Consider the following 13226-nt stretch of genomic DNA (forward strand, 5'->3'; position numbering starts at 1 on the left):
CCTCTTTTGAGAATCTAGGCTAGCAGTGAGTGGTTTTGGGTGCTGAAGAGGGAGGTTGAGGGCTCCCAAAGACACTACCAAGGAGCTATTATAAACCATTTGGTTCCTTAACAAGCATTTTCCAGGTACTCCATTACCCAATCTTATCACCTTTTGTTTCCATCTGCCCAGTTCCGAAATGATCTCAAGCTCACTGTAAAAGCCTTTGGAGAGATCAATCTCTACATAAATATTTGCTATATCCCCATTCCGACCTTCAAAGAAGTTTGCTTCAATCCCTACCAGGAAACCAAGCGCATCACGAATCTTCAGGAGTGACTCCGGGCACCAAAACTCGAATGGAAGGCCTACTAAAGATAGCCAAATGGGAATTTTCTCAAATCTGTGCTGAGCTGGGTCGAATCCTGGTTTCCAGTCAAGGAAGTGGAAGGTGCAGCCTTGAAAGAACAAAGGACTGCCTTTTGTGATTGCTTTTTTTAGTGCCACATCCACACATTCTATGAACAAAAAATCATTCTGCAGTTGTCTAGTTGCTATAAGATCTGGGAAGGAAGATTTCCACCAATCTAGAATCTCTTTACTTGTCCCACCAGTGCCACACCATTTCGCAAAGAAGGCATTCTCCTTGAGGCGAACGAGCGAGGGATTTAAAGATTCCGATGGAAGCACAAACAGTTTGCTTCCCATAGATTTCCTGGACCATTTCTGATCCTTGCACTCAAAGGAAGGATTAGGCCATGAGGAAAAGGCATTTTTGGAGCCCGTGGCACACAAACCCCTGTTGGGCAAACCCATGGTGCGCGAATCCCTATAGGGCAGTCCTGTTGTAAGGGGAAGACAGTTTTGCAATCTTTGGCGATGAGGCTATTGTTTGGAAGAAAGAGGTTGCTTGATAGGAACAAAACTCTTTCTACAGTTTGCAATAGGGATGCAGTTTGAACTTGTTGCAACTTTCTTTGCCCAGGAGTCTAAGCTTTGAAACTTCCTAGAAGAATTTGGCCGAAAACTCTGAAATTTAGCCTGCTGAAAGGAACTTTGGAAAGGGAGGCTTCCTTAGAGGTTGAAATTATGTCGGTGGCTCGGAAAAAACTTAGGAGGATGACGATTAACCAGGGTTTGAGGCCGAGACAGGTTTTGATTCCTCAGTCTATTATGGAGAGAAGATCTTTGGGGCAAGTGAGGAGGGAAGAGACCACGAGAAGTCCACCCATGGTTTCTCGGAGCAGCCATGGTTAACAATGTGTTGATCATCGCCTTTCAAAAATTTTGATAAGAATTTACCATTTTATTTGAACTACTTTTGGAATTTAGAGTTTCAGTCATATCTGAATTTAAATGCATTTCTGTTATTAAAAAAAATGTTTTTTGTTGTTGACAACACATCCAACTTTTCATGAAACCTTAAATCCCTAATTAATAGGGTTTTTTCATTGATTTTTAGCACAATCTAGTGTTAGGGTTTCAAGCAAATCCAAAGAAAATATGAACTAACAATTATATGCAGATTTAAATACAAAAGATAAAGAAATAAAACAGGACACAGATAACACAAAGATTTAACGTGGTTCACCTAGAATGGGTTACGTCCACCATACACAGCCGTCCAATCTTTCTTATTATCCAGCAAAAATAGTACATCAACCTTACAATGCCTTAAGCATCCCAGCCGCTTATAACATGCATTTTTAGGGCAACAAACAAAGTCGGCCTTTTTAGGGTTTTATTACAATGTCGGTTTTCATCAACAAAAAAAATGGCAAAAAAAATTTCTCGAGGGCTGCCGCCCCCGAACCCCTACCCGGGGCCCGGCCCGGCCTCGGACCCCAACGAGGATATGTGCTGAGTGTACAGTACTTTACTGATCAGTCACCATATTTCAACAATCTCCCACTTGGAGACTGATACTACACGACACCACTGTACATGCAACATCCGCTGGATAAAACACTAGGACTTGACTGGTATAAATTCCACAATTATCAATCAAGAAGACCAACAGAAACTGATGAAGAAATCAGCTTCTCCTGTGAAACTGCCTTTGTGAACATATCAACAGGATTCTCACTTGTGTGAATCTTCTCAAGCCGTAACTGACCCTCCTCCAAAATAGTCTAGATGAAATGGTACCTGAGCTGAACGTGCTTTGTCCTTGAATGAAAAGCAGAGTTCTTCGCAAGATGAATGGCACTCTGGCTATCAGTATACAATAGGCTATCCTCTTGTGTCTGACCCAATTCCTTCAGAAAATATTGCAACCAAATCATCTCTTTGCTGGCTTCTGTAGCAGCAACATACTCAACTTCAGTGGTTGAAAGTGCAACAACCTTTTGCAGCCTAGAAATCCAACTGACTGCAGTTCCCCCTATAGTAAAAACATACCCTGTAGCACTCCTCTGTGAATCAATATCACCTGCCAGATCAGAGTCAACAAATCCACTTAGAGTAGCATTAGATCCTTTGAAACATAATGCCTTCGTAGTAGTTCCTTTCAAATACCGAAGATTCCATTTCACAACATTCCAATGTTCCATACCCGGATTACTCATAAACCTGCTCACAACTCCCACTACATGTGCAATATCTGGCCTTGTGCATACCATTGCATACATCAGACTACCAACAGCTGATGAATACAGGATGTTAGACATTTTATTAACCTCTTCCTGTGCCTTTGGGCACATCTCCTTAGTCAATTTGAAATGACTAGCCAAAGGTGTACTAACTGCTTTTGCATCCTGCATGTTAAATCTTTTCAACACCTTCTTTATATACTCACTTTGGGACAAATTCAAGGTTCTATTTTTCCTATCCCGTGTAATCCTCATACCGAGAATTTTCTTAGCTGCACCCAAATCCTTCATAGAAAATGACCTAGCTAATTTCTGTTTAAGATCATTTATATGTTGCATGTTAGACCCAGCAACAAGCATGTCATCAACATAAAGCAACAGGATAATATAATTGCCATTATCAAATCTCTTAAAATATACACAATGATTAGAATGACATCTATGATAACCGTGTTCAGCCATGAAACTATCAAATTTTAAATACCATTGTCGGGGTGCTTGCTTTAGGTCATACAGACTTTTCTTCAACCTGCACACCAAGTTCTCCTTACCTTTGACCTCATATCCCTATGGTTGCAACATGTAAATTTCCTCCTCCAAATCTCCATGGAGAAAAGTTGTTTTGACATCTAATTGTTCAAGATGTAAATCATCTGCAGCCACAAGACTAAGTACAGTTCTAATTGAAGTCATTTTTACAACTGGAGAAAATATTTCATCATAATCTATACCCTTTTTCTGTGCAAAACCTTTTACCACAAGTCTGGCCTTATATCTTTTCTGACCTCCTTCCTCCTCCTTCAGTCGATAAACCCATTTGTTAGGCAAGGCTCTTTTTTCTACAGGTAGAGGAACTAAGTCTCAAGTCTTATTTTTCATCAGGGAGTCCATCTCCTCTTTCATGCCTAGCTGCCACTGTTGTTTGGCATCCACCTGCATTACTTCTTCATATTCTTCTGGTTCACCAGAATCCGTTAATAAAATAGAATACAAAGAAGGAGAAAATCTTTCAGGGGGTCTACTTGTCCTCGTAGAACGTCTAACACTTGCAGGAGTTTGTGGGACAATCTGTTGTTGTTGAGCATCAGGTACCTGTGGCATTTCACTTTTAGGAATCTCATCCAACACCACATATTTTTGTTTGTCCTGTTCATGTTTCTTTTCTTGCATCTATTCTTTATACATAACCTTCTCATTGAATATAACATCTCTACTTCTAATTATTTTCTTATTTTCAAAATCCCATAACCGATAGCCATATTCATCTATCCCATATCCAATGAAGGTACATTTCTGAGATTTAGCATCAAGCTTGGTTCTGTTTTCTTTATCAACATGGACAAAAGCTTCGCAACCAAAAGTTTTTTGGAAAGAATAATTTACCTTTTTACCAGTCCATGCCTCCTCTGGAATACCACCATCCAAAGGGGTTGAAGGTCCTCTATTTATCAAATAGATAGCAGTATGTAGAGCATCTACCCAAAAATGTAAGGGCAATCCAGCATGCAATCTCATGCTCCTCGCACGTTCCATGATGGTTCTATTCATTCTCTCTGAAACACCATTTTCCTGTGGAGTTCCTGGAACTGTCTTCTGCTTTCAAATCCCATTTAAGGAACAATAATCATCAAATGCTTTGCTGCAATACTCACCTCCATTATCCGATCTGAGACACTTCAACTTTTTTCCTGTCTCATTCTCAACCAAAGCTTTCCATTTCTTAAAAGTTTCAAAAACATCTGATTTTTGTTTTAGGAAATATACCCATGTTTTTCTGGTTGAGTCATCAATAAAAATAACATAATAACAAGAGCCACTAAGAGATGATACCTGAGCCGGTCCCCATACATCTGAATGTACAAGCTCTAACTTCTCACTCTTCTTCTCTTTCCCAACCTTGAGAAATCTGACTCTTTTCTGTTTACCATAAACACAGTTTTCACAGAACTCTAAATCAATCTTCTTTAGTCCTGGCAATAGATTTTTGGAGTGAAGGATTTTCATCCCTTTCTCACTCATGTGCCCAAGCCTATGGTGCCACATTATCGAATCTGTTCTTGCAACATTTATTGTTGTTGTCCCTGCAGTAACTTTATCTGTAGCAGCTAAGGTAGAGTAAGTGTTACCAGTACACAGATATAATGTGCCTACCTTCGCACCTTTAGCTACTACTAATGATCCTTTAGTGACCTTCCACATACTGTCTGAGAAGGTAACTATGCAACCTTCACTACCTAGTTGCCCTGCAGAAATTAAATTTCTTCTTAAATTAAGAACATGTCTTACCTCCTGCAGAAACCAGTCATTACCATTCTGCAACTTGATCTTTATCTTTCCTTTTCCAAAAATTTGACAGGGCTCATCATCACCCAAATATACTTGTCCAAAATCACCTTGAACATAATCTAGAAAATATTTTCTATGGGGTGTAGCATGAAATGAAGCCCCAGAATCTATTACCCAGGAATCATTAACATTATCCAAACATAAGATTAAAGCATCTTGTAAAGTATTACTTGCATATTAGCTTCCTTACTGTCATTTTCATTTTTGTCTCCTTCTTTGTTTTTTCGAGACCAACAGTCTTTCTTTAGATGACCAGGCTTTTCGCAGTACCAGCAATCTTTCTTTCCTCTAGATTGAGAGCGTCCTTTCTTTGACTTCCCTCGTGACTTCTCATTCCCAGGGCCTTTTCCTCTTTCCTTTGATCTTCCTCTGTTCTCCACATTCAAAACACTACCCGATGATGTTGGAGTCTCACCTGTGCTTTTCCTTCGCATTTCCTCGCTTAGGATAACACCAACAATATCATCAAATACCAAAGTATTTTTACCAGAGACAGAGTTACTTACAGCCATAACCAAGCTATTCCAGCTTTCTGGCAAAGAACATAAAATCAAGAGAGCCCTAACCTCTTCTGCAAAGGTAATTTTTACCGAAGACAATTGACTGGTAATTGTATTAAATTCATTTAAGTGCTCTGCTACAGATCCTCCCTCACTCATTTTCAAATTAAACAAACGCTTCATAAGAAATACCTTATTCGAAGCCGAGGGTTTCTCATACAGCTTAGCCAATGTTGCCATCAAATCTATCGTCGTTTTTGCTTCTGTTAAATTGAATGCTATAGACGACGCAAGGCACAATCGAATGGATCCCAGTACCTTTCTATCTAAAATGTCCCACTCTTCATCTGATATTGTAGTCGGTTTCTTTGCCTTTCCTTCCAATGGCCGCCACAAATCCTTTTGATATAGGTAATCCTTCATCTGCATTTTCCATAACTGATAATTCTGGCCGTTAAACTTTTCGACCTTGAATTTGGAATCCTCCATTGCTCCCACTCAAATTTGAAAGTTCTGCCAATTTACAGAAAACCTCACTCTGATACCAATTGTTAGGGTTTCAAGCAGATCCGAAGCAAATATGAACTAACAATTATATGCAGATTTAAATACAAAAGATAAAGAAATAAAATAGGACACAGATAACACAAAGATTTAACGTGGTTCACCCAGAATGGGTTACGTCCACCATACACAGCCGTCCAATCTTTCTTATTATCCAGCAAAAACAGTACATCAACCTTACAATGCCTTAAGCATCCCAGCCACTTATAACATGCATTTTTAGGGCAACAAACAAAGTCGGCCTTTTTAGGGTTTTATTACAATGTCGGTTTTCATCAACAAAAAAATGGCAAAAAAAATTTCTCGGGGGCTGTCGCCCCCGAACCCCCACTTTCTCAGGGGCTGCCGCCTCCAAACCCCTGCCCGGGGCCCGGCCCGGCCCCGAACCCCGGCGAGGATACGTGCTGAGTGTACAGTACTTTGCTGATCAGTCGCCATATTTCAACATCTGGAGTGCTAGCCATTGGGATGTGGTTCACTATCAAAGATTTGTCATATTTCATTAGGTTGCAAAGGCAAATCGTATGTAGCTGACCTTGAATTGATGTATGTTTCTAATACATGTTAAGAACTTGAAAATAAAGACATGTGCTTTGGTATGCTACTACGCTAGATGTTAAGGACATTAAGATGGAATGGTTAAGAGATGTGCTATCTTTTTCTCAGTGTATTTCACACTATTTTTCCTTTGCCTTAATCTTGTATTGATGCTTTCCATGCATATAAATCCAAAGACACAATTTAGTCAGAAATAGTACAATATCATAAATACTAATAAGCTTCTATATGATTTTTTTAAACATACTTGAACCCGGCTTCAAATTTTGATAATATTATATCAAAGAGGTGATAAGCTATTTCTATAGAAAATCAAAGGGGAAAGCAATTTGTATGTTATCAACATTCAAGCTGGTACTCGAAAAAACACGTTTATAAAAATGAAAGCCATTGAAAAGTTATATACCCTATCATCTATGACTTCACTATCTTCATTCAGTTTTGCCATCATAATTTGAAAATTGAAATTAGCGAGTGCATATTATGATGGCAAAAAACGTTATAGGAATATAATCCACTCCTCCATAGTCAAGAATAATGAGTGCATACACATTATAGATAATGTAGGACAAGAGTTATCAAATCGCATCAGCCAATTGTAAGTAAAATAAAGTCTGTGAGTTGTTGTAGATATGGTGTCTCCTTGGCCAGCTATTCTTTCTTGTATGATTACATTGAGTGGAAGTTGTTAAGAAATTTGTATGTTGATTATAGTTGGTCCACTCTTTATGTGGGATATAGACAACTGACTAATTCATCTGGCAATGAGTTTGTTGTTTCAAAAAATTATTTGGGTCTTCTGCCCTTGGGACTGTAATGTGATAAATTGCTGATTTTGGACATACAGAATTTGCTCTGGTTTTTGTTATTTGAATTTCATAAATATAGATAGTGAGAATGGACCCTAACCTTTATTGATCAAAATAAAATACTGTAATAAATATAATTACTATGATTTGTCAATGCTGAGACAGAAGAAAAAGTTGAGGATAAAAACTCCTCCAAACAAGTAAAAAACTCCTCTTCGAAAAACCAAAATAGAAGGAACCAGAAATTGCTCTAGTTAAAGTCTTTTGAGTTCTTCACTTAAAGGATATAACTTGTATGCTATTTGTTAATATCACATGCATATTGATAATGAATTTTGAAAGCACTTTGAATTAAGTATGTGTTTATGTAATTTGTGGTGGCAGATGTGGGAAGAAACAATGCTTCTAGAGGAGATGGCATGGGAATCCTACATTGTGACCGTTCTCACTATAGGACAGATGTTTGCTATCTGAAAATGTCTCCATTTCTCTTCATGCCCACATTCATAAATCAACTCAGGAGAAAATCGGGCCTTATACACAGGGGATGATAGTGATGATGCCTGCCAAGTTCAGCATAGATTACCCACCATAGTTTTCTCAACAGGAGGATACATGGGCAATGTTTACCAAGAATTCAATGATAATTTGCTGCCTCTGTACATAACATCCCAGCATCTCCATGGACAAGTGTTGCTTGTTATTCTTGAATACCATTCTTGGTGGGTGACAAAATATGGAGAGATTATTGGGCAGGTCACCAATTATCCAGTCATTGATTTCAGCAAGGATAATAGAGTCCATTGATTTCCAGAGATGATACTTGGGCTCAACATGCATGATGAATTAAGTGGGAAACCAGAGCTCATGAAAGATGGAAAAAGCATTAAAGATTTCAGGGAGCTTGTGAGAAAGGCCTATGCTCCTATATTGAGTTCCATGCCTCAAACACAGAGCATAACCAAAGAACAATCATTTCCCTCAAGGGATTCTAAGCTTTTTTCACAGCTAGGAAAGCCCAAATTGGTAATTATATCAAGGGAGAAGTCAAGGAAAATGATGAAGCAGAAGGCAATTGTTAAATTGGCAAAGAAAATTGGGTTCGAGGTAGAAATATTGACTCCCAAAAGAAACACACAGATGGTAGAAATGTTTCGAGCCTTAAATTCATGTGATGTTATGGTGGGAGTTCATGGTGAATAAAGAACTAAAAGTCATTTCTCTCATGTGCAGATAAATGCTAGAACAAAGAAATGACTCAACCTGATATCCCTCACAATCAGCGTGCCAAAGGATTTTAATAACTCCAAAGAGAAGGCAAAGATGGAGCTGAATCATGGCTTATTCGAGTTCAAAAGAGATTTGAATCTCGTCAATATAAAATGTTACAACCATCTTCCAAGGTGTCTATTTATAAGGTGCCTGAATCCATGATGGCTTCAAAACCACAAACTTATGTTCCTTTGGTTGTGCCCTTCGGATTTTATGATCTCAAAAAGGGCCAACAATTCTCTATAATCAACAACCACAAGCTAGAAGCAGTAGAAAGAACTTTGAAAAGGCTCAATCATATGGACATCTATATGTTGACAACAGAAATTGAAATGTTAGAGGAAAGAATTAGAGATTGTTATGTCATCGTAGATATAAATAACAGAATTTGTTTTTCAGAATATTACAAGATGCTTAGCATAAAAATTTCTATTGTCTTGTGATCTATGTCCTTGTATAATTATCAAATTATGTTGTTTATAAATTGTTCTTGAATCTTTATATATTTCAATTACACATATTTGTAATAGATAAGATTCTTACCAACTTAATTTTAGTAGTAGGATTGTCAGGTTTGTGTACATCTCAGGAATGGCACAACAGTTTAAGGGCTGATTCTGGGCATTTGTCCTCAGAATAAAATAAAAGTTCGTTTGCATGATGACATAGCTACAAATTTAATCATCAGATTTTAATTATTAGCCACTTTTGTGAATATTCATACTCCATAATTTTTTATCTCCGAAAAGACAAGAACCAAGAGATAACAACAATAGATCTAATTGCTATCGGCAATACAAATTGGACCTTTTCCAAGATCCGACCACCAGTAAACTATTTACCGCAAGAGCACTTACAGATGGCATTAGACTGTTTTCAATATCTTTTCAAAGACTCTTTTATATCTATAAAGACGACCCTTAAGTTTATCCATATTCAGAGTATCTTATTCGAATATCCATTTGTATGCGTTTCCACTACCCCCTTAAAAAATTAAATAAAATTTAACTCTGTTCAACGGAAAAGGTGAAGATTGTTGTGGAAAGAACTAGAGCGGTCCAGTGGGTGAAAAGAAACTGCGGGTGTTCTCTCGAAAATGCTAGACTTTTCCACCCTGTACTATAAATAACCCCAGGCAACACTCCCTTCAGCATTACAGAAGGCGATTTCGAGAGTAAAAACCATTGATCTACATTTTTTTAGCTGTTCCAGAAAAAAGCGAGAATGTCTCTGATTCCCAGCTTCTTCGGTAGGAGATCGAACGTGTTTGATCCATTTTCTCTTGATGTCTGGGATCCCGTGGGAGCTTTTAACTCCTCAGAATTTGCCAGGGATGCAGCCGCTGTTGCCAATACACAAATCGACTGGAAAGAGACTGCCGATGCTCATATTTTCAAGGCTGATTTGCCAGGTAGCGATTTCATTATGAGATTTTCTTCAATTTTTATTTTCTGTCTTATATTTTGGCCGTTGCATTTGCATTTGTATTGAGAGGGTTTAAATTTTTTATTTATTTTCAAGGTTGATTTGCGACGTAGCGATTTCATTATGAGATTTTCCTCGATTTTTATTTTCAGTCTTATATTTTGGCCGTTGCATTTGTATTGATAGGGTTTAAATTTTTTATAAATTATCAGGTCTGAAAAAAGAGGAGGTGAAAATAGAGATGGAAGATGGAAGAATTTTGCAGATAAGTGGAGAACGTAGTAAAGAAGAGGAGAAAAAGAATGAGAAATATCACCGAGTAGAACGCTCCCGGGGCAAATTCCTGAGGCGATTCAGGCTGCCGGAAAATGCAAAAGTTGAAGAAGTTAAAGCTGCTATGGAAAATGGAGTGCTGACAGTGACTGTGCCAAAGCAGCCGGAACCGAAGCCAAACGTCAAATCGATTGAAATATCTGGCTAAGGGAGGAGAATATTTTCATGTTTAGACGGAATTGTAAATGGTGATGCAGCAGTAATAATTATTAAATAAATAATTCTGGCAGCCTATTGGCTGCCCTTCTGGTGTTTTTGTACCTTCAGGATTTTCGTATAAATATTAATATCTACTGCTGTTTTTCGTTCACTATAGATTCGTTAATCTTAATATTTAGACAAAAAATTTAACAGCTAATTAAACAAATATCTTTTAGTTGAGAGAAATTTAATAAATTCGAGTCATTGATCCATAATTAAAATAATTAAGAATCATCAAACATTAATTATTCATTATTTTTCCCTTTTTCTTGTTAAGTTTATTTGGATCATTAATTCTTAATTAAAATAATCCCAATCCTTCGATCCTATTTTTTTCATTGAAGAAACATTCAAACTACATTAGAATTAAAAATTTGATAAAATTTTATCAGAAGTGACAAGATTTTGATAACCTTATTGGAGTCCAACACGATTACAAGAACAAACCAAAATCCCTCACTAGTTTTAAAAGCAAAAAGGGAACCTAGAAAGCTCTATCCGTCGGAGGTTTCATAAGTTTTTGGAACTCACTCGGTGGCTGCAACAGCTCTAGTGACCACTGAAAATCTCAAGGAATCCTTTGTAGTATATAGAGTGTAGAAAACTGTATACGGGCTTCATTTCGAAGATATTAAAGGATTTTGGGTTTTGAAAATTCACTATTTTGTTGACAGTGAAATGAATAAATAAGATAATGGCGAATGAAGAACGCCATGAGCGCAGAAAACAGAAGCTGTGATATTTTATAGACATTGGACATCCATCAAAACATAAATGGCACAGGAGTGTTTCTTAAGGGACTATGTATGCAAATGCCTTAGCAGACATGTATACAAAAGGTGGAAGCATCTGCAATAGGCCTCATAGGTTGCTCAACAGATTGCCTCAAAAGGATGTCGTCCCAGGGAATACAATGATTACCATTATTACCTGCTCGAAACTATGGTCGAATCCAAGGCTATATTCAAAATAAAGGATCTCAGGGTTAAGCAAATTGCAGGATCAAATTGAAACTACGAAGAAATATTTTGAAAAAATGATGCAAGTAGCCAAAAATATGCAATCTTCGAAAAGTCAGTTTGCTAAGCCCTCTTAGAAAAGGGCATGCTTGGAAGTATAAGGAATATTGGTAGTGACCATTTGATACATGCTGAGAAGGAGGATGGAATTAAAAGAAAATCAGTAGTTCAGTTTGTTCCTGTTGCTTCAATTAAGTACAAGTGGCAAATCTACCGAGCTTTTAACTTAAGCATAAAGTTTGTGTTGAGTTCTATACTATACTGTAAAACTACAATTCAACTAGTGTTCTAGAGGCAGATGCATTGAAGGGTAATTCCACTCAACAAAATTAAGAAAATAAATGGTGGCTACCCACTCCTCATGTACCTGCAGGAGGCCTCTCAAGGAAATAAGGGAAATATTACATAATCAGAGGAGTTTGTCAATCAAGTACTTGAATGCCAAGGAACAATATAGAGGAAGATAACTCTTAGGAAAGATAAAGCTTAATATTAGTTTTTGAATTGACACTTAAGAACGCTCAAAATCAGAACCTTAATCTCATTTCAAGCATGTAAAAGAGTTCTTGGACATAACTATTGATTTATTATTGAAGGATTGGAGGCTACTGGCACTAATACTATCAGCTCAAAAGTGTTATTCTGAAGAAAAAATTATCACTGATGTTGCCTTCAAAAAAACAGGGGAGTGGAAGCAGGTAGTGTTGTTGAAAACGAAGGCAAAGTTCCAGATTGCGTAGTCATCCCCTATGAATGTTATTGAAATGTACAGACTACTACTTGTGTTGGTTTAGGCCCAAAAAAAAGAAGTGGGAAATTTTCTTGAAGGTTGAAGGTAAAAAGAGAGAGGGGATTCAAACTTGAAATAGCTCAAATGCGGATGAGATTGAATGAACTTGAGAAAGAACAAGTTTGTGTGAAACAATACAGAAAAAAAATGTGGATCTAAGAAATTTTTATACTCATTCTCAAAGAAATTGGGTAATACAACTCTTTTCTTGTAGCAGTTCGAAACATCAAGAGTAAACCTTCAAAGCAATCACAAGTGCATGATTCTTTTCGCTCAAGGATCAATTTTGTCAACTATTATTTGAAACGATTTAAATATCCACAGTTCACACCCTTTTGTTGACAATATACTAGACCAAGCCACCAATATTTACGGTGCCAACATTATTGATCAATTTTGGGATGATTTTACAGGGGGTGTCACCTTTAGCAACCCCGTACAACTTAATTAACATCTATTATTGAAGGATATACCTTTCGTATAGGTGATATTGACCATTGTAAGTGGAAATTGCTAATTAATGTGAACTGGAATTAGTAAACGTTGTGGTAACTATGTAGTAGGTTGATTTTGCATGTTGTTATAAGGGTTTATTGCTGCTACAAGTGACATAAAACTGATTATTTTGGTTATCATGCTTGCTGTATTTTACCTAGAGTAAAATTGTTATTACAGTTGCTTATTTTCGATCTGATTTCTGCTATAATAGATATTTGTAACTGGCTATTTTGCACACAAAAAGTCAGATCTGCCCTCATAAATAATACATGATTCATGTAGAGGCGTAGTTAAGGGTTTCATGCATTTTTCCAGCAGTTGTATATCGTATCTGCTAATAC

The 13226-nt window shown here is 37.2% G+C and overlaps 2 protein-coding genes across 2 annotated transcripts; both read left to right on the forward strand.

Moving 5' to 3' along the window:
• The first annotated feature begins 1098 nt into the window (after nt 1–1098).
• On the forward strand, nt 1099–8550 carry LOC131875985 (xylan glycosyltransferase MUCI21-like). Its single transcript, XM_059220737.1, has 3 exons — nt 1099–1231; nt 7892–8069; nt 8199–8550. Exons 1-3 carry the CDS (start codon nt 1099–1101, stop codon nt 8548–8550), a joined length of 663 nt encoding a protein of 220 aa, XP_059076720.1.
• A 1150-nt stretch (nt 8551–9700) lies between these two features.
• Nucleotides 9701–10687, forward strand: LOC131068752 (17.8 kDa class I heat shock protein). Its single transcript, XM_058004004.2, has 2 exons — nt 9701–10030; nt 10257–10687. Exons 1-2 carry the CDS (start codon nt 9844–9846, stop codon nt 10523–10525), a joined length of 456 nt encoding a protein of 151 aa, XP_057859987.1. The 5' UTR covers nt 9701–9843; the 3' UTR covers nt 10526–10687.
• Nucleotides 10688–13226: the final 2539 nt, after the last annotated feature.

Source organism: Cryptomeria japonica, chromosome 5 (assembly GCF_030272615.1).
Source record: "Cryptomeria japonica chromosome 5, Sugi_1.0, whole genome shotgun sequence".
NCBI lineage: Eukaryota > Viridiplantae > Streptophyta > Pinopsida > Cupressales > Cupressaceae > Cryptomeria > Cryptomeria japonica.